This window comes from Chenopodium album, chromosome 5 (genome assembly GCF_948465745.1).
Source record: "Chenopodium album chromosome 5, dcCheAlbu1.1, whole genome shotgun sequence".
Classification (NCBI taxonomy): domain Eukaryota; kingdom Viridiplantae; phylum Streptophyta; class Magnoliopsida; order Caryophyllales; family Amaranthaceae; genus Chenopodium; species Chenopodium album.
This window is the reverse complement of record NC_137838.1, coordinates 66835926-66861264: the sequence shown is the minus strand read 5'-3', so window position 1 is coordinate 66861264 and position 25339 is coordinate 66835926. Positions and strand designations below refer to the sequence as shown.

Sequence of the window (25339 nt, the reverse complement as noted above, 5' to 3'; positions counted from 1 at the left end):
GCTGGAAAGTGTTTTGGCATGTATCACGAAAATAGTATTTGGTAGGTAAAGAGGAGCTTTTGTTTCAAACTAGGTTGAGAAAAAAAAAAAAAAAACATTCTTCCTATAACTTTATGTTACATAACTTATGTTTCTTTTATTATTATTATTTTTAATTTTTATGTTACAAAAAATAAAAATGGACATATAAAGAACATTTACACTTTATAGCAAAATTACAACCAATAACAATCAACTAGCTTATGTAGTTACGTAAAAGGATTTAATTTGTGTCTTTTCATAATATAAGAAGGAAAATGGGGGATTACACTTAGGTTTTTAGGTGTTTGTTTTTAAGCATAAATATGGTAAGTATAAGAATAAAGCATTAATTGAGTGTGGCAGAACACCCATAAAGATTCCTATTTTACAGAGACTATCAATTAAACTTTAGTACTATACTTAAAAGGAAAATTTTCCACTTCAGAATTCAGTGATGAATATCTAGTAGAGTTTACTTTTTAGGGTTATTTTTTAGGACTCTATCTAAATTTTGACATGAACTGCTACTTGCCTCTTTTGAGCTTTTTTGTTCACATGCCACTCCTCGGCAGGCAATGTATGGAAGAGATAAGTTCATGATGTTTAACCTAGAGCTGTCACTTCAAGTCGGGTCATGTACAACTCGGACTATCTTGAGACAATTAATTTATTCAGAATTAAGTTTACTTCGATTTCAATCAGTTTGTTTTCGAATTAAGTTAGGTCTACACAATTAATCCATTTGGATTTAAGTATACTTTGATTTTTATTAGTTTGATTTTGGTTCAAGTTAGTTGATTTTTTTTAAAATCTTTCTTAGTTGGTTCGGATATAGTTCGCACGCACGGTTCATTTTAAAATGAGCAAATTAAATGGCTCAATTCAAGTATGAAGTCAATATTGGTTTGTGTTATGATTAGCTTATCTTGTTTTACATGTCATTTTATGTTCAGGGGTATTTAAAGTCCATGTTATGTAAAGATAACATCATCTCACATTTATCATATATTCCATTAACTTTATATTAATTGAACCATTTATCATCTAAGCGTCGACTTTATAATGTGTTAAGGTTTTGTCAAAATTCAAGTTCAGGGATATAGTCGTTTTGCTGAGAGCTGATACACATACAACCATTGTATGTTGTCCCTACATACAACACCACTAGAATTTTGACACATCAACACAAAATGGGAGAAAATTAGGAGCCAAATATAAATTGAATGTAATGGAACTTGTGCCTATTATTTTAACCAATAAAAACATGGCAAATTAGAGTTGTATGTAGGGACCACATACAACAATTGGTATGGTTCTAATCATTTATTTTCTTCATTTTTTAGAGTTACAAAGAGCAATTAGTGGTGCAGACGGGTTTTAAATTAGCTCTTTGTAGTACCAAATCGCTCTTTGCAAAAATAAAAATAAAAATAAAAAAGGGTAATGCTATATGCAGCTTTAAGGGTTGCGTATAAGCATTTAATATACTTTATTTTATAGTATAAAATTGGGAATTTATCAATAATTCACGACTAAATCGAAGTTATAAATGTTTATTTATTGTTAATTCTTTCCATTTTTAGCTTCTTATATACAGTCTAAGGGCTGCATATATCTTTTTCCATCATATTATGCTTCAAATATACCTAATTTTCATTCCCTATATAAACAACCTACCTATTAAAGAGATTTTTTTTTTTTTTTTTTTTTTTTTTTTTTTTTTTTGCACAAAGGTGAAAGTTAAATCCTGTAAATTACTTATAAATATCACGAATGTTAGTGATAATACATCACAATATTCAAATAACTCTCATTCATTTATAGCACATTTTTATTTCCTTCACTTTTGAGCTCACTCCATGAGTTCATCTACACTAAATGCTCAACAAATGAGCACGCAATACACGTACACACACCACAACTTAACATATGAACTATTTTACATGCCTAAGAAAAAGGCTAAACCGCTAAAGTACCCTGTCAATATCATTCATTACTATCTAAAGGGGCACTTGACAATGTATTATTAAAAATAACTTTCTACAAAAACCATTGTTATATAAAAATAAGGCTGCATGTAGATTATATTATGACTTTTATTTATATAAAGTAAACTTCCTTACATATCAGCTTGCGCATTATAAATATTATATATTTAAATATTTTCTCTAACATGTTTTTATTTTTCAATATAATTTATTTGTTTTAATACATGGCCAATTGATTATAGGTTATTATAATTAACCTAGTAATCTAAATAAACCCAAAAAACTATTCAAAAAAAAAAAAAAAAAAAAAAACCCAAAAAAAGATGTCTTGATTTGGTGTGCACCGTACTAACCCAACCATAAATAATGAACTGATCTATAACTTACGTTGATTATTACCTAATTATGACTTAACGTGGAATGACTTACAACAAAACCTAATGACTTATCATCTGAAAATGACCCAAAATTCTTAATCCAAACCATTTTTCCATTTTTCCACATCTTGGTGGACACTTATCTTCCACACCAAAACAATCACTCTATCATCCTCCAATACATAAACGTAAGGTAATGTGTCTATTTTATATAGTATTTTACCCCCGTCCCTTGGTCATAATTAGTAGTGTTTTTGGCTCTTTAGAGCCACTTTTATTACTAATTGGTGTTTTCTAGTGTTTTCGTAGATTTGGTTGACTTTTGCAGGGATTTATGCTTATGGAGTATTTTCCCGAGATATTTTGGAGCAATCACGAACATTGGAGAAGCACGACCAGATTCTATAGCCCAGGGCCGGCTAAAGCCATCGAACCGGTGATTAAGGGCTCGGTATATAGGTGATACCGGGGCATTTGGACCAAGTATTCAAGACCGGAAGAGGAAACCCAGATTGGCCCAAAGAATTGGAGCCCAATCGTAGTCCAAATAGTGGCCCAAATAAGCCGCCCGGCCAAAGAGGCTGGCGCCCGAAGGCGCGCCCGGCCGGGCGGGAGAAGCTTAGGCTGGCGCGTCGGTGACGCGCCCGGCCGGGCGCGAGTTTAGTATTAGGAGCAAAAAAAGGCGCGCCCGATCGGGCGCGTGTATTTATTAGTTGACGCTTAACGTCGTTTTAATTTGTTTTAGTTTAAGATTTTTGTACGGAGTATAAATACTCCTCCGTAATACGATTTTAGTATCTCTTCTTCTCCTTTTGTACACTTTCTTTACTCTCTTAATTGTTCTCTTAGATTTCTTTCTCTCAACTTTTGTTCTTAATTCTTCCATTAATTCCAGATTACTTATTGGTAACAATTTCTTCCCCTTTAATTTCAGTTATTTTATTTGCTTCCTTGATTATGCTTTTATTTATTTATTTGATTAGTTTAGTCATGATGATTTGTGAGTAGTTTAATTTCTAGGGTTTATGGGGATCCATAAATAATATGAAGGGGTAATTTATTGTTGTTAATTATCAATGCTAGATTAATTTCCTATTGATTGGTTTAATGCTCTGTGACTAGATTTGCGCAGATCTTTTATGCATGAGTTTGACAATATTGATTCGAGATTCGACAGATGAAAATTGATGTTTAGGTCTAGTTTCAATAGGCAGGTTAATTTATAAATGATTAGGTCGAGATTCGAAAGATGAGATTTAATACCCGTAAATTAATTGTGTAATTATAATATGTAGCGAAAGCCCTTTATAATCTGATTAATATTTGTATTGATGAATGATTATTATATTCTACCCTGGAATATTATTTATTGGTAAACCTATGCCCTAGATCCTTTTATATATTATTTTCTCCCTATCCTTGATCTCCATAGTTTAGTTTAGTATTCAAATATAAATATTGGCCACCTCATAATCTAGATTATAATAGTTAATTAGGAATAGAAAGATCCGTTTCTCTGTGGATTCGACCCTACTTCCCTATCTACATTAGTTAGAGGATTTAGGTATTACTTTTGATTTGGGGATACGACTTTACCCTGTCATAGGGGCAAAGCCAAGAATAAAAATCTATGGGGGCCAAGAAACGATAAAGTTACCCAAAAAAAAAGCAAAAAAAAAAAAATGCTCAAAGTGGGAAATCGAACTGAGACCTCTCTCTCACCAAGTTACCATGAAAAATTCCAACAAACCAACTGGGTTACCACTAACATCATGATATGTACGACAAATATTGACTATTTATTAGTTATTCTAGGGGGGTCATACTATATATTACATATATCACCAGTTGGGCCACGGGGGGCCGGGCCTCCACCAGCCCCCCTTGGGCTCCGCCCTACATATACGTATATTCACAAAGACATGTATACTTGAAGCTGAGTTGTCAATATTATGAACATAGGGTGTCAAGTACTCACAAGTACTAGTTTATTTATAATTGAAAGGGGAAAAATACATACGTGTAAAGGATTCGACACCCATGCTAGTTTTAAGAAATATCCATGCATCTAAATATTGGGAAATGATTTTGGCACACCAAAAATTGATTTTGACACCTTCATGTGAGAGGAGTTTTGAAAACTGGGCTCTCACAATGGGTGTGCCAAAATCACTTCCTTAAATATTAAGCCAAAATATTCGTATCATCTAGATTTATGAAACTTAAACATGTTTCTCAAATCAAACTAGGATTTCATAAATTCAATCATGAATCGACTATGACTATAATATTGAAGATATAATAACAGTTTTTTAAGAAAATACATAACACATTATTGCCAAAAAAAACCAATAAATGCAAATAATCTAGCTGCCTGCTGCCCACATATTCGAATTCCAATACATGGATCACCCCATGGACCACTCTTTGGACTATGCTTCTGCCCACACACAATGAGCTAACATCTGAAAAATGGCTCCTCCATTTAATATTTCTTCCAAATTTAAAAAAATCAAAATTAAATTAAAATTAAAATTAAAATTAAAATTAAAAAATTTAGAGTGAAATCTTAATATGCCAGACTCCCAAAATATTTCTAATTAATTCAATTATTTAACGGATAAATGTGTTCTATGGCACAAGATAAAATTGAGAAAGCTAGCAAATTATACAATTATCCTAAAAAGAACATGGAATTTAAGTTGAATAAAAGCTCATAGCAATCTAAAGAAAATAAAATGTGTACTATGACTATAAAAAATGTGATAGAAATTTCATAATATGGGTGAAAAATTCTTAAGAAAAGTTCAACCATGCTTGTTTGATTATCATCCCAATATATAGAAAAAAAAAAAAAAAAAAAAAAAACCAACCATTTAATTAGTCCTTCACCTTACTAATATAATATTTTAGGATCAAACTCAAACTTACTCACACGGGTGACCCTCGTGGTTAACCAAATATTTTCCTTTACAATTATCATTGTAACATTTATTTTTTTTACTAAAATTGACTACATACTTTACAAATATACAATGTATAATATAAAAAAAATGTCATTATGTTATATACTACATATAAATCTATTCATTTATGAAATTTCAAGTCGCTTATTATAGACATTTGTTTATTGGTTTTTTTTTTTTTTGGTGTTTAGAGAGCCACGAGAGCGGGGTGAGAATCGATCCCAGATCTCCTGAAATCGGGAGGGAAGCTCTAACCACTTGAGTTATCCTTCACTCTCATAGACATTTGTTTAATGTGATGCATGGACATAGTGCATGGGTGTAGGAAAAAAAAAAAAAAAAAAAGTTGAGTAAAGTAAAAGAGAGAAAATAAAAAAACGAGTGGATGTAAGAAAAAATGTAGATACGGGCATACGGCAATAATAATAGAATGGATGAACCAGTACTTTCACTCGAAATAAAAGTTAAGTAGGTAAAACCACCAAACTAGAGCAATAAAAGTTTGAACTTTGAAAAAAAGGAGAGAGAAAAAACAAAAACCAAGAATTTACTGAAGCCTAATTCAGGGAGGAAGCACTGTAAGAGTAACACAGAAGAGGGTTAAAACTAAAACATGAACCACTGCCCTATATGTACATAACCAAGGAACTGTCTGATTTCACAGAGAGAGAGAATTAAAAGAACCCATGACTGACAGAGCCATAACACATTGCATCATCCAACCATATTATAAAAATGGGTCCAACCCATATTTAATGCATCTCAGTAAGGGAGCATCTGTTCATGCAAGAATATGTGTGTGTATATATATATATATATATAAAGTGTACTATATAGTAGCAAGTATATGTGTTAGTATATGACAATTAAAGGAACAATAAAGACATTTGAAGAGAAAGAGAAACCACATTATCATCATATCATAGGACCACTTCCTAAAACACAAAGACACTGTAGAATTTAAGTATACTTGGCCCCCACTAACCCCTATAAAAAGTTGCTAACGAGGTTGACAGTTTATACAGTGTGCTAATGTCTTGCTAACATACGCCACACCCACAGGGTTGGGGTTGCTAGATCACCATCACATAACCCGGCAATCGGGTCTTTTGGATCAAGTTCGGGTCTAGTCAATTTGAATTAGTTCATAAATACAACCGGTTGTGTCAATTCAGGTTTTGGATTGAATCAACTCTGTGGGATTGACAGGTCTGGTTGAAAACTCGAGACTTAGGGTCATTCTGGGTCGAGTGATAATCGGATATAGTCAGTTTTGTCAGGTCGACCATCACATAACCCAACCAAAAACTCCTCCCTTCCTCCTCTAACTGTCAATTTCTTGGGGAGTGACTTTGGCATTCACTTACTAATAAATGCCACCAAATTTGTAGACCATATTGTTAGATCAGTAGGTCCATCTTTGGCTGACTCTTCTTTGGGTAACTTTCTGCTATGAAGTTATATTTATGTATGGATCTTACACATTCACATGTATCTGGGGCCCACATTTGGGATGTCATTGTTCTTTCAGAGAAAATGACCATAATTCAGAAAGAGTGTTTCAACAGAATTTAGCCTTTAAGTGAAAAATGTCCCTCTAATCTTAATAAAAACTACAGTTGTTGCTAGCCATACTGATGTAGATCTCAGCTAGATTTCAAGAATTCTGTAACAATGAAGTACAATGATGGAGATATCTTCAAACAAGATCTTCTCTAATCACTTCAATATGTCCTTAGTCATCTGTCTTCATCTATTCAATTCATTATTGATTAGGACCCTCTAAATCTAATCAATAAGTATTTGTTGGTTTGATCAAGTTGTTAAGTATAGAAAATGACTATGACGCTTACTTGTGAGAATTATATTGAAGCTTATAATCACTTAAAGATCACGTTTCTTAGCACACTTCGTATCCAACCCATAAAACAATAATTACGTGTCATTTGATAAGCATAATGCTACAACGTACCAAGATAGCTTGGTTTAGTGGTATAATTCCTACATTATGACCTTGAGATCATAGATTTGAATCCTACTAATAAAGTTCTCGAGAGTTAGAACTTTTCTCATCCTCGTCCTCATCCTACCCCCCACCTCTCAAGGGTCTAAAGTGTAAATCTACACCCAATTAGAACATGATGGGTCCAACCTATAATAATAATTCTTCATCTTACCATCCCCAAAACAATGTTATTGAATGATTTTCTTACATGTACATCACATTAAATTTCTAACCAGAAAAAATACCCAGAAGAGTACAACAGTTAAAATCAATAATAATAGCTCAATCAATTCAGAGCTTACCTATTCATTCACCTACTGTACTAGTATTAGCTCTCATATAACGATTTCTAAAAAAGGAGACAGAAATAGGAAAATGCAACGAGTTCATATATTTCTAAAATAAAATTCCAAATATTTTATAACAAAAATAAAAATAAGACATGAAATACATATTTCCAAATTCAAGGAACAAAATTATATTTTTGAAATTCCCTTATACAACATGGGAGCTTTAAATGGGCAGTCGCAATAGTTGCGATTTGTCCTCATCATTTATCCAAGTATTTATTAGACATAAAATGAAGAATATCCATCATACAAATACTAGACTTATAAAGAAAATTGTCGGTTCTTTGTCACACCTAATAATATTATATGATCCACATAATATTTTGGCAAATCAATTGAGACACATCAAAGTACTCTAAACCACACAGTACAAGATAATATCAATTTTGAATCAAAAACACACAAAAATATCTAGTTGAGAAGTGGCAAGTAGACAAGTGAAGTTGACATCAAAACAGTTGGAAAGAAAAACCTCAAACCTTTACTTCAACTAGCAATGATTTGTGGAAAAAGAAGTTTCCTACGAAGAATTTCAAAAATAATTCTTAACCAAACTCGAAAACTAAAGCTTCCTTTTAAGTTGTAACTTTTTAGTGAGCAACACAATCAAGCTAAGACGGCAACAAACTTTGACTACAAAAATTGGGTTGCAACAGTTCAACAAACATATGTCTAGTAAGGAAACAGGAAAGGTTGACATTGAGTTTCAGTTAGTCAAGATCCTAACCTTCTACAGCTCATGGTTCACGCTAACTCGATTTCTGGACTAAACCTATTTCATCAAAGACAAAGAATAGAGGATTTACTATGTTCCCCAGTTGAATAATCAATCATGGATTTACTGGAGAGACACCTATAAATTGAAAGTAAAGAGTGGAAAAGGAAGACTTTAGAAAAATTTTGGTTTGAAGATCAATTGAGATGTTGAATATAGAAGGGCAGTAGTCTATGTTACTCACACTCAGATACCCACCCTTGCCCTAAAATTTTGTTATATAGAGAAAAAAATTCATGATTTTGGCCCAAAATGAAGTGTTCTTGTCGAGGATCCAACACGGGTATACGAGGTAAAATGAAGAGTTCGAGTAACATAGTAAGCAGCATTGAATATCATCAAAATGTCCCTCTTAGTGACAACAGTACAACATGATTGAAGTATCCCCTAATCTAAACCTTAATCCCTTTTAATATCGTTTTCTTTTGTTTATGGATAGGAGTGTAGGACACCACCTTATTCAAGAATTATGACATGTGGTTTTAAACTCTTTGGCCCATCACCAACTGTCCCAATTGCACAGCAGATTACTGGGCCTATGGAATTCAGACATGACTTGAGGCCCTAACACAAACAGATTTGGGCCCAGCCTAACTATTCTAAGTGGTTACAAGTCCCACATTTCTTCTCTTTCGAATAGTTTTGGAGCAAGAAAGGTTGGACTTTAGTTATTCCTCCCACAAAATAATGTGGGTTGTGTGGGCTCAATGAACCACCATTTAAGTAAAATACAAGCTGATTGTTTACAAGCTACTTCTAAAATTAAGCTCAAAAGCAAGGAAAATATCTATTGCAAGTTGCAAAGGAGGACAATGAAATAACTTTGGCTGTGCAAAGATCAACAAAGTAAATGTCAGATCAATCAAATGTCTCTATCTATTATGAAAGATTTAAATATCTTCAACTATACATATAACTCGGCTAAAACTGCCTTAAAATTCAAGTATAATTCACTGTTCCTAACAATATATAGATAAAAAGGTTGGACGTATTCCTAATAGTAATGTGACAACTAAATTCAAAAAAGGTGGAAGTCATACTTTAAAAGAGGGGGGAGGGGAGAAGGGAACTAACGAAAAATCCAGAATTGAATATTCTAGATAAATGCATTACAGGAAGTGGCCATAAACATTAACCTGGTACAAGCAAAGCAGCAGCTGTGTCACGTAAGTCATCTTACACGCATCATCATCATCATCATCAGAGTTTCTCTTGCTGAGAGGTTGACATATGTGCCTCTTCAATGTGTCTAGTGAGTAGAGATATCCCATAATGTGAAGCACTTGAAGCAGCATAATATGATGTCACGGTAAGCTGGGTAAATTTAGGAAGAGCATAACCTGCACATTTGATGCCTTGATCAACTTATTTGACAGACATACATTAAGTATAGACTTGAAAAGAGCAAGAGTATTAATTCGTGTTAACATTACTTGCCGATCTATTCGAACATTACTGAATCAATCAAGTACCATAAATAATTATAAAAAAAATAAATAAATAAATTAAAAATAAAAAATAAAAAAAAAAAAAGAAAAAGAAAGAAAGAATGCTCTGCCTGCAAAACAAGAATTAGTGTGAAAAAACGCAAATGCAAACTCTAAAAAGCATGAAATGTAAATGTGTCCCTCTCCCTCATCTCCATCTTAGTACTTCCTAATTATATCTCCTTATCCCTGCAGTGAAATGCTATATCATCCATTTAAAGAAGACCTCTGCCCCAATAATTTGAGTCATGACCACAGATGGCATACCCGAGTCCCTTCTTACCCTTTCAATATAAAAACTTTGTGGCTTCCAACTTCCTTAACAAAACTAAATTTTCGCACTCTAAGGCTAGATCCAAAAAAGACATTTCCTTCTAGTTTGCTTTCAAAGGGCAAAATGTGCCTAATTAGTTTTTATTTCCTCTGTAAATTGCTTTTATGTTTTTAAATGGTTTCAAAGTGAATTCTGGAACATTTGTATACATTGTACATTTGTACCTCAAGAAGTCAAGGATGTTTCAGAGCAAAGGAAAATTTGCCAAGAAATTCCACCAGAGACTAGATTCTAAATGTATTAACATTTTGATTGACTCCTTGTCTTGCACTCAGAAAATGCTCTCGCCAATAGATGGGTTTAGTGGGTAGAGTTACATGTATACTTCGTTCCTGTGAAGAATAGTTTACCCTCGATGCTTCACTACTATCACTAGAATAGAATGAAGTGGCTATTCATTCACAATAGATAGAAAAAGGAGATAACTTTGTAAAAAAATTGACAGATTCCATTAGAATTAAAGCTGAAAGCTTGCTAGCAGATATAAGTTCAACCATGAGAGCAACCACAAAGAGAAAAAAAATCTGGTCTACCCTGGATAATTAGTGAAAATTAAGTTCCTGTTTCAGTAACAACATTAATATCAAGCTGGCATGGTGGCATGGAAATACATATTGATTAAGAATTTTTTTCTTTGCCTGAGAATTAGTTACTGAATATAGAACTAACATAAAGACAAACACCCCATTACCTCCTAATTTTACACTTTCAACCCACATCCTAATCCCTAACCTGCAGTCTGCCTCCTGTTCATCAGCCCAGATTGAACCCATATCGCCTTCCGAGCTCTGCCAATTACACTAAAAGTTGGAAAGGAGTCTAAACCAATGGTTCTCATTTAGCTGAATCGGGAATTAGATTGATAAAGTTAATGACATCAAGAGTTGAGACTAGTGCACCCATCACTGAAAATTTTTGTGATTTACAATTTCTTAAATTATGTTTGGATATGAAATTTTGGAGGGAAAGTGAGGGATGCATTTTCCCTTAAGGGTTCATTTTCCTTCCACTTTAATAAACTAACTCTCTCAATTGTTTAGAAGAAAAGTAAAAGGTCACTATTTCCCTCCCTTTCTCTTAATCCTTCCCATCCCTTTCCTTACACTGTGGTTGTAACTGGACAATTTCCAATTTTAGTTAACTCTGCCAGTGGGGAACCGTCAGTCCCCGGATAAAGGAGGGTTTCAGTAGGCCACCAGTGTAAAACTTTGTCACATCCCATGACATGAGCAAAACTGATATTTAAGTGGGGGAGTTCCCTACTCAGCGTCGTGCTGTACTTCCTAGACCCGGGTGTAGTGATAAGTATGCAAGGCTTGCTAGGTCATCGCCCAGAAGTGACGCGCCACATTGCAAGAGTGTGGTGTTAAATGAACAAGGGTGTGCCATTGGGGCGTTCCCTACTGAGCGACGCGCTTCACTTCTTGGGTGCAGTGATAAGTATGCAAGGGTTGTTAGGTCGTTGCCCCGAAGCGACGCACCATATTGCCTAAGTGTGGTACTAGGGAGCGTGTGAGGAAGGACTAGTTTGCGGATTGGTTCTTGGAATGTGGGGTCTTTTACGAGAAAATCAGCAGAAGTGGTAGAAGTGATGAAGAGAAGACGGGTAAACATCATGTGCCTCCAAGAGACAAGGTGGACAGGAGAAGGATCTCGAGGCTTGGTTTTGGGGTATAAAGTGTGGTACGCTGGACAGACAAGCCACAGGATGAGGAATGGTGGAGCTAGGAATGGAGTTGGTGTGATTCTTGATGAGAGGTTGTCGAAAGAGGTAATCGATGTTTATTGGAAGAATGACAGGTTGATAAGGGTGAAGTTGCGTTGTGGCAAGGAGATTGAGAATGCCGTTAGTGCTTATGCTCCCCAAGTTGGTTTAGGTTTAGGTGCAGAAGAGAATCAACAATATTGGGAGGATTTAGATGAGGTGCTACAGGGTTTTTACCATACGAAGAAACTATATATTGGAGGTGATTTCAATAGGCATGTTGGGGTAAGCCGGGATGGCTTTAAGAGGGTTCATGGAGGCTTTGGGTATGGGCGAAAGGACGCAAGTGGCGAAGCTATTATGGATTTTGCCCAATCATGTGATATAATTTTGGCTAATACTTGGTTTAAGAAACGGGATTCGCAGTTGATAACTTTTCAGAGTGGAGCAAATACAACACAAATAGACTTCCTAACGGAGCACGGATAGACAAAGTAGCTTAATCTGCAAGATCATTCCAGGAGAGAGTGTGGTCACCCAACATCGGCTTTTGGTTATGACTATTTGTTTGAAAGAGAAGGCGAAGAAAAAAGGAAGACAAGAGAAGCTAAGGATAGGATGGTGGACTCTAAGGGATGCAAATGCTAAGGTTTTTACAGAAAAGGTAATCAAGGAGTCAGATTAGGATAGAGAGGTGGATCTAGACATGACTTGGTTACAAATGAAGAACTGTTTCTTGAGAGTGTCCAAAGAGGTCTTAGGGGAATCAAAGGGGAGAACTTCAATACTGCCATATACTTCGTGGTGGAAAGTAATTATGCAAAAAAGGGAATGTTATCACGCCTTGGGAAAATGTAGGAGCGGCGAAATCTATGCAGCGTATAAGGAGGCTAAGAGTAAGGCAAAAGCAGTGGTTCGACAAGCGAGAGAAAAGGCTTATCAAGAGGTCTATGAAAAGCTTGACTCCAAGGGAGAAAAGATCATTTATAAGATGGCGAAAAGATGACAATAGGCAAGGAAGGATATTGGCATGGTAAAGTGTATAAAAGATAAGAACCAAGTTGTTCAAAAGTGGAAGGGGTACTTCGATGAATTGTTTAATGGAAGTTATGAAGGGGGAATAGGAGATACCTTTGTAAGTGATGAAGAAATCAACATGGAGTGTAGCGAAGGATTAGGAATAGAGGTGGAGATTGCACTGAAAAAGAAGAAACCTAAGAATGCAGTTGGGCCGAATGGTATACCGATAGAGGTGTGGAGATGTTTGGGTAAGATTGGCATTGATTGCTTCATTGATCTCTTTAACAAGATATGGAGAGCTACAAGGATCCCGCAAGATTGGAGGAAGAGCAACTTAATCCTGGTCCATAAAAACAAAGGAGATGCTCAGGATTATTTTAACTATCAAGGGATCAAGCTTATGAGCCACACTATGAAGTAGTGGGAAAGAGTGATTGAATATAGTTTGAGGGCATGCAAAACCATTTTGAATAACTAATTTGGTTTTATGCCAAGGAGATCTACTATGGAAGCAATCCATTTGATAAGGCAGATGATGGAGTTTTATTGGGTAAAGAAGAAGGATCAAATAGTCTTTATTGATTTAGAGAAGACATATGACAAGGTGCCAAGAGATGTGCTTTGGTGGGCAAAAGAAAGGTATCCCACCAAAGTACGTGGACCTGGTTAAGGATTTGTATTGGGATGTGTCAACAAATGTGAGGACATGTGGAGGGTTGACAAAAGATTTTCCTATTAAAATTGGATTGCATCTATGCATTAAGCCCTTTCCTTTTTGCAATGGTTTTAGATGAAGTAACTAGACCAATTCAAGATTAAGTCCCATAGTGTATACTGTTTGCGGATGATATCATTTTGGTGGATGAAGCTAAAGATAGGGTTAATGCTAAGTTGGAGAAATGGAGGAAAATATTGGAATTTGGTTTAAGCTAAGTCGGAGTAAGACAGACTGAATATTTGGTATGCCGCTTTGGTACTCAAAGGGGGACAAACAATGAGATGGTGAGTTTGGATGGAAAGGACTTGACCATGAGTGAATGCTTTAAATATCTTTGGTCAATCATCCAGAAAAATGGTGACATTGATTAAGACGTGGCCCACATAATTAAGTCAAGGACTCAAGGTGGCTTAAGAGGAGAGCAACCACGAGAGTGTTATGTGACCAAGCATTCCCTTACAATTGAAGGCAAAATTCTACAGGATTGCCATAAGACTAGTGTTGCTCTATGGTACGGAATGTTAGGCTACTAAGAAGGAGCACATTATAAAGATGGAGGTTACAAAAATGCGAATGTCAAGGTGGATGTACGGGAACACTCTAAGAAATGGAATCAGAAACGAGGTTATTCGAAAGACAAACTAAGGGAATATCGTCTATGTTGGTTTAGCCATGTAAGACGGCGACTCAAGGGTGCACCGGTATAAATAGTGGAAGGGTGGGACCAAGGAGGGGTTAGATGAGGGAGAGGGAGATCGAAAATGACTTGGTTGGAAGGAGTTAGGAAGGATATTAAGTTTCTATATTTGCATGAGGATAAGGCATTGCATCGTAAGGGATGGAAGAGGAGGCTGGGTGGTGGTTGTTTCGGGGAGAGAGGGTATATGGTGGTGGATCGAGAAGAGAGAGGGTGAATGGCGGTGGTTTTGGGAAGCAGGAAGGTGGGTGGTGGTTGTTTCAAGGAGAGGATGGGTGGATGGTGGTACTTTCAAGAAGCGGGAGGGTCCTGTGGGTGGTAATGGTTATGGTTGACTGCGTGGATGTTGGTGGTGGTAGGATGGTGATGAGAAAGAGGTTGTTGGTGCTAGTTGAATGGGTGATGTTCGTGGTGGTAGGTGGAGTTAGTCGCGGTTGGCCTTGATTTATTAATTATCCTTATTTTTATCTCTTTTCCATTAATCACTTACCCCTTGTTTCCATTAACAACATTAAGAAATTTTGGGTTAGGAAATGTGTCACTAATTTTGTTGCACAAAATAAAAAATGGAGGTAGTGATAACAATACCATGGTTACAAATTGCTAAATTTACATTGAAACACAAAAGGAGAGGGCAACAATGGGTAATTAAGAAATTTCCTTCAAAACTTTAGGAAAATAAAAGCCAATTATGTTTGGATAACAATAATGAAGGGGAGGAGAAAAAGGGAAAGGGAGGTGATGGAGGGAGGGAGAGGGTGATCTTCCATTTGCTACTAAATCTCTCCAACAATGGAGGGATTTGGTTTAATAAAAGGGGAAGAAAGATGGATCCTTCTAATTCTCTTCTCTTCCCTCCTTTTATAAGATATCCAAACAAAGGATGATGTAGGCCTCCCTTTCATTTCTCTTCCTTTCCATTCATTTCTCATTATCCTAACATAGTGTTAATGAAGAAAACTTTCAATATTATCATAACTTTTTCCTTTTAAACTGAGGCCTTTTGAGGCCTTTTTCCCTTGAAGGGATTTGGCTAGAAAAGAACGGAATGGAAAAGGTTTTATTTATGATCCCATATTTGGTTTTGATAAATGACATGAGAATTCAAAGGAAAGGAATGTAATTGGGAGGGAATCCTCTACACAATTTTTTTTAGCTTTCCTTTCCTCCTCAAATTGGAAGAATTTGACTAGAAAGAGAAAAATAAAAGTTGCAAATCAAACTTCTTTTCTCTTCCCTTTATTTCCTTTCCTTGACCAACCATTGGAAAATAAAATTTCTTTACTTTCCCTTCTCTTCTTTTTTTACCCTTCCCTTACTTTCTCTTCTTTTCCTTTACTACTATTGAATCAAATTAATTCATCAAATACCTATAGAATCTAAATTCAACTTGCCTTTAAGGTAATTTAAAGCTTAAGTAATTCTCTATTCTTACATCTCAATTTAGGACATATACAACCAAACACAAGCAGGTTTTAAATTAGTTTCTTTATTTAATTGAGGGGGGGGGGGGGGGATACTCAACTCTTTATCCAAAAGCTATCACTCTCTCAGCTCTAACTCGCTGACCTTGCCATAAGATTGCCAATAACCAAGGATTCACACAAACCAATACCTTAGTCACACAACGATAATCAAAGACCCTTAATGCTACATCATGCCAAATGGGATCCAAGCTGTCCATATTTTCTGTGACCAATGTCATTTATACTATTTTAGCCAACTTTGGTGAAGAGTCTGATGAGCAACAAGTAGATTAGTCAGTTGACACTGGAAGGAACACCGCCAATGCATTAATAAAGCTCAACATGAGTGGTCATAAAAAAAGGCAAAGGCCATTAGTTAGACCAGATTGACAGACATTATAAGACATTGATGATGAGGCTTTGTGAGAGCCCAGACATGTTGTGGTGATGTAGGGTGACTGGTGAGGGTAGTTAGAACTTGAGAGATTCATAATTTCTTTACTATCCTCGATCAAAACTATGGAGGCAAAATTATAATAACCAACCTTTTGGCTTTAGGCCTCAACTCATTGTTTGATAGTAGTGAATCTAGCGATCTAAGTATCAATGACATCAAACAAATAATTCCTCGAGTTACTTGGACTGAGCAAACAACAAAAAAGTTGATGCCAATATTTCTAAGCAGCGAGTAATATAGGAGTCTTTTAACAAATTCTACCAATTTGCAAATTAAATAATTGGAATGAGAGAAAAGGGAATTTTTTTTTTTTAAGGATCTTGTTCGCACAAGAGATCGTACATGCAACTGCCTAAGGACTTGCAGCAACTATCATGCACCAACAATCAACCTACAGCTACACACTAAAATATTACTCAATAAAAAAGATATTCTACAATTTATAGTAAGATATAAATCAAATCTTACCACCAAAGGCAGCACATGCAGCTGAAGACAAAAGTAAGGGTGGAAGCTGCAGCAGGTACAGAAATTACAGTAAGATTAAGCTAAAATAAGATTTACAGAAATGAAGGTCAGTAAATATCATGATAAATTTACAATTGCCTGTGAATGGATTGGACTTACCCCAACAACAAATGGAAGCCATTTGGGTCCTTTAACATACTTCTGGACGAAAGGTATACCTAAAAATAAGTATCATTAGACTGCAGAGACTTCTTTTCAATGAAAGTAAGGTAAAACAGGAAATTACCAGTGTTGAAAACATGAGTAGCACTTAGCATTCCTCCAATCCCACAGCCGGCCTACATAATAGTCCACATATATACATTTAGATGAATGGGGTGGAGAAATTTTAGAGACGAAGCCAGGGGGGCTTAAAAACCAAAAGTAAAATCAGAACGATGTGAAAGCCTTGATCCCAGTGCAATGACTATTGTATTCCGTAAAGGCATATATGAATAGGGAAAAAAAAATCATTTTATAAACAGATCTTAATACATCCTTTAAGGACAAGATTGAGTCCTCCAACTGTTTAAAAGAGTGGACAAATAATGCCAATCTTATAAACAAAAAACAGTACAACAACAACAACAACAAAGCCACAGTCCCAAAATGATTTAGTGTCTGCTAACATGAAGCGTCATAAAGGAGCTGTATGATATAGAAAAAAGGACATAACAAGATAATCAGTTAAAAGAGTTTGGAAAAAGGTATGTTAAGTGAGAAAAAGAAAGTGTCCAAGGTAAAATTAAGAGAGTTTTAAAAGAGAACCAAGACAACTAAACGATATACAAATTTGGAATGACAATCATGACATCTACAAGAATCTAATAAGTTTCTCGAGACAAGGTGATACAATCTTAAGCTGCAAAAGGAACAAATGCCAACTGCCGCGAGAGAATCAGTGTAAGAATTTACTTTATAATCACATTTATCAAGACATCACCACCAAGTGAGGAGATAAAGGAAAACGACTAGTCTATCTCTGGCAGTTTAACACTGTCTTGTCTGTTGGCTGGTTTTTAAAGCCAACAGCTGGGAAGAATAGAAACAACCTACACCACCATCCACCTACACCTCCTCTTACTTCATGATTTTGTCAAAAAAAAATCTCTCTCGTCATCAGCCCTCCTCATATCAGCAACTAACTATCTAGCATAACAGCAGCAGCAATAATCTTTTGCATCTACCACCACATTAAAAGACAAGTCTTGCAAAATCATTTCACGAGATTGGTAGGACAAAATCTAAGACCAATTTTGCATGAAATCAGGAGGCACAAATAATAAGAATGACATTCTTAAAAATAACAAACTAATCCTGTTTTCAAACAGAGACTCAAAGGAGGGATTTCCTAGTTTGATAGACAACCCATACACTCATATACATACTTTAACATGCACTCTCTTTACCAAAAAAATTTCTAACATGTGATCAGAAATCACCTTTAGAAACACCAAACAAAAACCAAAGCTGCTTCAAGACAGGTGCTTGATTAATAAATATAGATTATCTCATGTAAAAAAGGAGATTACATAGAAAATGTCCTCCACATATACTATCAAGTACACCTCAAGTCCTCAATTAACTCCTTTGTTAAACAAACAGAGGAATGTATTGGCTTTCAATTTTTTATCTGTTGCCATCCTCTCCCACTGGGCAAACTTTTAATATATGGTCATCTCGACCTCTCCAACCAACTCGCTACAAGTAATTCCTGCAATCACAAGCAGAACTCTCCATCTTAATTATCAAATCCAGCCTTGTCAAAGTTTTTATTTTTTATTTTTTTTATTACATCCAGAATGAATGGCCTCCCCTGTCTAAACTACGTGTTCCCAACCCATTTACACCCCCAGCCCTTAATTTTTTTCAACAAACTTCAACAGTCCAGAAAGCGTTGCAAACTTGAACCCATTAAAGCCCATCAAACAAACCTTGAGATCAAGATGCAAAGTCTATATGTAGCCAAGACAAAATGGAAGAACCCTAAGTGGGAACCAAGACAAAGACAAATGACCACACTTAGCTCTAACATGAAAAATATACTCGCACATTGCATTAAAAAGCTCCAAATCCTCTAACTACTATAAACACATCCGATTAACACCTCGTGGGTTTCAATTTGTCTCACTTCATCAAGACAGATTTTAAGAAATAAGCAATTAGGTTCCATTCAAAAATTTAACAAAATACAAAGTTCGTCTACAATTTCTGAGAGAAATAGGAACTGCAAGAAATAGATTGTACAGGCAGCTTGCTTACTATATTCAGGTATACAAAAACAGAAACAGAAAAGACAGGATTCATACCACAGTTGTAGCGTCATGCAACACAGGAGTAATTGTCCATTCACCACTCCTCTGAATCAACAAGAAACCCAAAAAGGCAAGTAGTCAGCATAGCAAGAAAACTCTTTGAGACAAATCGTCAAACTGTTAATATGCACACCAAAATGGAGCTAAAGAAAAAGGAAAAGGTCAAAGAGAAAGCACACAGATTAATAAGATTGAGAGAATATACAGAATCAGAGTCGAGGAGCGAGAGACAACGGGGGCAACGTGGGGTGCCAAGGCCAGGATTGATGGTGGGAGCATGGTGATACGCATTTCCAGTTCGAAGCTTCTCCTCATACACTTCTCGAGTTCCCATCTCTCCACTTGCCCTAATGATTTGGCTGTGTGCTTTTTTTTTTTTTTTTATGCTAATACTCCAATGCTTCAATTAATTCTTGTACTTAGACTTCTCTTTCTTTGCAATTATTATGAATTTGGAAAGGAAAAAAGGAAAAAAAATAAAATAATAAAGAGCATGAACTTTTTAAGTTAGCAAGAATATCAAAGTATTGTTGAAGTTAGAAAAATAAAGGCAAGAACAATTTAAACAAATACGGAGTAAAAAAAAGTGATCACTAAAAAATTTGAATAATAATAAAAATTTAATGACTACATTTTCATCATATACCTCTGGATTTTGCAATTACTCATCATATACTATTAATGTTTAGATTCACCATGTAACCCTAAGAGTTAATTTTTACAAATACATCAAATTAACCTTGATGACCAAAGTTCGTCAACTCCATTAGCTTCTCAATTGATTATATTGAGGGCCTAATTGGACCATTTGTATAATTGTTGATGGCTACACCCCCCTTTAGCCAAAACTGCCTACACCCCCCCCCCCCCTCCGCACAAAATTACCATATAGCCCTTGCTTCCCCCACTAACAACATTTACTGCAATTACCCTACAAAAAATAAAATAAAATAAAATAAAACACAAACAAAAAAATGTACACTGTTACCTGCAGTTTTCATTTTCTCTCTCCATTTTCTATTTCACCAAAAAATTAAATAATTTACTAAATTTCTGGAAGAAATCTCAAAATTAAGTAAAAAAATCAAGAAAAATGTTTGATAAAAGGAAGAAATTGCGCTAGATTATGCAAAACAACAACGAAAATTACGCACAATCGTAAGTACATTTGTTCATTTTTTGAAAATAAAATACAAACCATAAGTTTTCTTAATTTTTTTGCGATTTTAATTTTCAGGAAAAATAAGATACATCAAGTGTGCAAAATGAATCATTGTAAGTAATTCAATGTAATTTTACTAAACATTGGTCAGAAAACAAGTAAAACAATGTGTTAAATTTTTTTTAGAGCGAAGCATGATCTTTAAGAGAGTAAGGAAGAAAATTCTAGAGAAATGTAAGTGTTATTTTTACTTGATTTGAAAGTGTTTATTTAATTAATCATTTACATTATGGAGTTATGTAATTCTTAATTGATTTTTTTTTTTTTAAAAAAAATAAGTATATATAAATGGAGATGACGATGATATTCCTATTTAATCAAGAGTAAATAAAATACAAAATGAGCGCTAAGCTAAATTTCCTGTAATTGATCCTCAACTTTTAAAATATATAATAACAAGTGGTCCCGTTGAAAATGACAAATGACATATCTGCAATCAGTGGCGGATCCAGGATTTTGGGGGAGGGGTAGCACAACCGACAACGTACATTATGACACTAAGTTCAAAATGCGCTAAGGCAAATTAGTTTCCACACAACATAACATTAGACCATTGGTATAATATTATGTTCATCTAATCATCTTCATTGGTATAATATTTAGTTTAATAAGCCCACTACTGCCCACTTTTTTTTTTTTTTTTTTTTTTGAAGAAAAATCACTACCCACTTAAAGAGTTAAAGTAAACAATAAGCATTAAGCAACAAACTTATAAGCAAATTATCAATTAGCAAATAGCAAATTATCAATTAGCAACAAACAGTGAAACAACAATTAGTAATTGTAATTAATTAGATTAATTAGTAATTGTCAAATAGTGAAACAGTGAACTAGTGAAGGCTGTGAAAAGGTTGACACATACATGTTGCACCACCATTAGAGATTTAGAGGCCTTCCAGGCTTCCACACGAGAAGAGTGGGCAGTTACTAAGTTGGTTCATGACTCATTCTAGTAGCCGATTTCTTCCAAACTAAATTAAATCAAGACAAAAAAAAACTCCTAACTTGGGAGAGGCAATTATAGGTTGTATTAAACTAAATTAATTCAACATTCAGATCCTCTACAATAACAGAGATGATATTGCAATTGGAACAGCTTAAATTATACAAGTATAAAGTATTAAATTCAACTGTGAGAGAGAAGATAATTTACCTGGAGAAGCACCACGACCGGAGAAGATAAGTAACAGAGCCGTCGTCCACTCGTCCGTCACTCCGTCGAGCCGAGGTCAGAGGATAGAGGCCAAGATCGAGCAGCAGGGTCGCAGGGGAAGGCGGCTTGACGGCGGGCGGCAGCAGTGAATTTGAGTGCGGTGGGGCGGGTGGGCGGAAGTGAGAAGTTAGGATTTAGACTTTGAACAAGAAAAGAGACGAGGAAGGCAGGAAGCCTTTCCTAATTTCATTTCCCCGTGGTTTTTTTCTAAAAAAAAAATTATTATTATTTTTTTTTTTTTTTTTTTTTTTTTTTGGGGTAGCACGTGCCCCCCCGGGCCCCTACGTGGGTCCGCCACTGTCTGCAATTGCAAGTATAATGATAATTTATAATAGATTATATGTTCATTTTGGCATGACGTTTCTTTTTTTTTTTTTTTTTTTTTTATTGAAATTCTTTTGATACACATATATGTTTATAGTTGTTTATTTAAGTATACAAAAATGTTCATTTCAATAACACTTTGACATAGATTATTTAAGTTCATATATCAAATTTCAAAAATAATGTTCATTTTTATGTAACATCTCCAACATGAATATTCATTCTGAATTTGGGTTAGAATACACAAAAGTTCATATATGTTCTATAATCATTATGAATGATTCTCAACTATTGAAGGATATAATAACATCAAGTGGTCATGTTGAAAAAGACATGTATGTAACTACAAGGTATATAACGATCATGTATAATAGATTATATGTTCATTTTGACATGACGTTTTTTTTTTAAAAAAAAAAAACTTTTGATATTGTACTAGTTATATTGTATTGTATAAAAATTCTTACAAAATGGTAGCAGGCACATAAATTCAAGAAACTTCTATTAGCGTATTCATTGTAATCCTGCAACAATTCGAACTATATATTAAAATCGCCTTACAAAATCATCAAATTCTTCGAAAATTTTGGAGTATAAGTTCAAACATAAAGCATAAACTTACAAAATTGGCTCAGAAATGTCTGATTGTAAAGACCAAAAAAATTAGCAATATTAATATATACCTAAATTTGAATAGGTTGAACAATTATTCCAAATACAAAATCCCTAACATTATATTAACAATGAAATTGATGAATTGGAATAACACAAATAACGAATATGTATAATTCAGATTTAGACCAACACAAATGACGCAATTTAAGGTGAAAAAAAAAAATCAAAAACATCAAATTTATTGAATTCGAATTGAACAACACAAACAACAAATTTATTGAATTAGAACAACGAAAATAACGTATTCAAACAACGAATAGACAAAATAACAAAAATTCGGACATGAACAAAAGTAATGAACATCCAATGAATTAAAAAACGCACTCGAATCTGACGAATTGCATCAATCTAGAGCTTTGCGGAAAAAATGTACTCAAACTGCTTAATTATGCTTGTTTATGTTAACACTGATCGTTGATTTTGACCTCAAATATGAGTAAGTATTGAATCAAAGCTTGTATTTGGTCGTTAATGGTGGTATTGTATAGAGTTTTGGGTTTTAGTAATAGAGGTGGCGGTATCATATTCACAAAACTGCCCTTAATTCTCCTCCTTTAATCTGATCCGTTCAAATCAATCTAATTCTACGGTTGAGATTGGTTCCTATAAAACTAGGGTTCTTATATAAGAGAATGTTCTTACCGGATCCCTCCCCTATTGTAGAGAATATTTCAAGCATTACCCCAAACTTCAACCCCACTGTGATCATACACTTAAGCATGGAGACGTCCAAAGGAAAGGAAGCTAGAGCGAAAGAGTCGCCAACAAGTTTTAGGAAATTGTAAACCGTTCACAGGGTGAAGGTTACACCCCTTAACGATCCAAGAGATCGTTAACTCCAATAGGTCAAGAACCATGACTGGTGTTCGGGGATGAGGGTACGAATCCAATCTAAAAGAGAAAGAACTCGCCCTATAAAATAGGTCTCTACTTTATTCTTCTCGTATTCATGTGCGCTTTCTGACTAACATGCAATCAATAGGTTAACCCTAAACCTGTTTAATCTATGTTGGTTGAATATTAATTCACAAACAAAACTATTATTGGTGATCACTTGAATTATAATCAAATTAACCTAAACAAGATTATTAATTATCTTATTAAGCGTGATTACAAGTAACAATTCCCTTTAAACATGCATAAAAGGCGTGATCAAGCAATAACAATATCAATCATCAAGCAACATAATAATAATAATCATAACCATAATCATAATCAAAATAATCATGTTCATGTTAAAAATAAAGCATAATAATAGCAAGATCCTAGGCATGATACTAACAAGATTAATAACAAACCCTAGCATGTCACTAAACATATAAAAAATCATAGCTTTAACCCTAACATGATATTAGGAAAGAAAATAGGAAGCATTCTTTTAATCATACTTGATATAAGAAACTTAATCATTACCCTAAATATGATACTAGGAAGCAATAAAACATCCAAACATGATACTAGGAATCAAAATAATAATTTAAGCATGATTTCTATATCATAATATCAATAGAACAATTAAAGTACTTACTTGGATGTTTCGTATCTCTTTCTAATAACAAAATACACACGTTAGTAACTTCTAGGAAAATATAATAAAATTAAATAAATAACTAAAGAATTGAAAGAAAGAGTTAAAATGTTTAAACTGGATTTGGGACCAAACCCTCATAAAATATCAACCTTTCACGTCTAGAGCGAAGGCAACTTCGAACTTGGTTAAATGTGTCTAGATCTAATGAGCGAGGAATTGTGTTTGTAAAAGGCTAGGCTAGAAAGAGGAAGAGAAGAATAAGCTTTAGCTTAGAGAGAGAGAAAATTAAAGAATTTTGGTTATTGAAAAACGGAGGTCTAGGGACCCTATTTATAAGACAATAGTCCAAAATTGATAGAATCGAATCAGAGTTCGAAAAGGAATAAAACACGCTTCTTTCGCCAACGACAGGACTTGTCGTTAGGCGACTTTGGCGATGCAGGACAGTTTTTGCGGATTTTGTTTTATCATATCTTTTGATCTAGAAGTCTAAATAAGTCATATAATATGTCGTTAGAAATCTCTTGAAGTCTACTTTCCAACCCAATTTGAATCAGATTAAAATCTTTTGTAGATAAAAATATATGGTCGAAATAGTGTAAGGGTGTAAGTTTTGGATAGAGTTTCGTATCTCATTCATATCTTTTTCGTTATTGCTCGGAATTAATATTATAATATATCATTGGAAAGATAATTTCAAGATATATCCAACAATATAAGATTTGGATAAAGATTATGAGGCACAAAAATAATATCTGAATATATTCCATTTCGTACAAAACAAGGATTCTCAAAAGGAGTAGTTATATTCAATTTCAAACTCTTTGAAACATAATTATCAATCCTAACTCCATTAGTGTAGACACCCAAATGTGTCTCCCCAAAACCAAACCCAGCAATGAATACCTTTCATGTCATTGATTATCGAACAAAGAAAAAGTGTGAAAAGTCTAGTGATGAGAATGTTTTTATTAAAATATCTCTTCTTTTGGTTTTTGAAAATATTTCTTTTCTTACCCTATTTTTAAAAAACGTGTATTCCAGTTTAGTTTGATCCATGATATGGGTCCAATAATGGTGTAGTTGCACTAGTACAAAACTAACCTTAAGTAACACCTAAAAAGTGTTACATAAAGTGGTAAAAGTGTTATTATAGACAATATGTAACACTTTAGTGGGTGATACA

At 34.5% G+C, this 25339-nt stretch overlaps 1 protein-coding gene across 3 annotated transcripts; it reads right to left on the bottom strand.

The window, feature by feature from the left end:
• Positions 1-4712: 4712 nt before the first annotated feature.
• On the bottom strand, positions 4713-23358 carry LOC145632185 (uncharacterized). 3 transcript variants are annotated; one of them, XR_014112515.1, is made up of 8 exons: positions 23265-23358; positions 19394-19621; positions 19183-19233; positions 17121-17172; positions 16994-17052; positions 16835-16880; positions 9619-9822; positions 4713-4851 (listed from the first exon to the last, which is right to left on the bottom strand). XR_014112515.1 is itself a non-coding variant. In XM_081684495.1 (7 exons), the coding sequence occupies exons 2-7, from the start codon at positions 19520-19522 to the stop codon at positions 9683-9685; spliced, it is 477 nt and encodes a 158-aa protein (XP_081540621.1). In that variant the 5' UTR covers positions 19523-19621; positions 23265-23358; the 3' UTR covers positions 9334-9682. The 3 variants fall into 3 exon arrangements, 2 of the variants coding, with proteins under 2 accessions (XP_081540621.1, XP_081540622.1); XM_081684495.1 differs by lacking the exon at positions 4713-4851 and having other exon boundaries at positions 9334-9822; XM_081684496.1 differs by lacking the exons at positions 4713-4851; positions 23265-23358 and adding an exon at positions 21564-21773 and having other exon boundaries at positions 9334-9822.
• Positions 23359-25339: the final 1981 nt, after the last annotated feature.

Bases quoted from the DNA above. Each gene is read 5' to 3' on its own strand.
- LOC145632185 (XM_081684495.1), bottom strand. From the start codon at position 19,522: ATGGGAACTCGAGAAGTGTATGAGGAGAAGCTTCGAACTGGAAATGCG. The intron at 17,173-19,182 runs GTATGAATCCTG...ACTATTATGTAG, and splicing joins TGCATGACGCTACAACTGTG to GCCGGCTGTGGGATTGGAGG. The intron at 9,823-16,834 runs GTAAGATTTGAT...TCAAATGTGCAG, and splicing joins TGCATGTGCTGCCTTTGGTG to GTTATGCTCTTCCTAAATTT.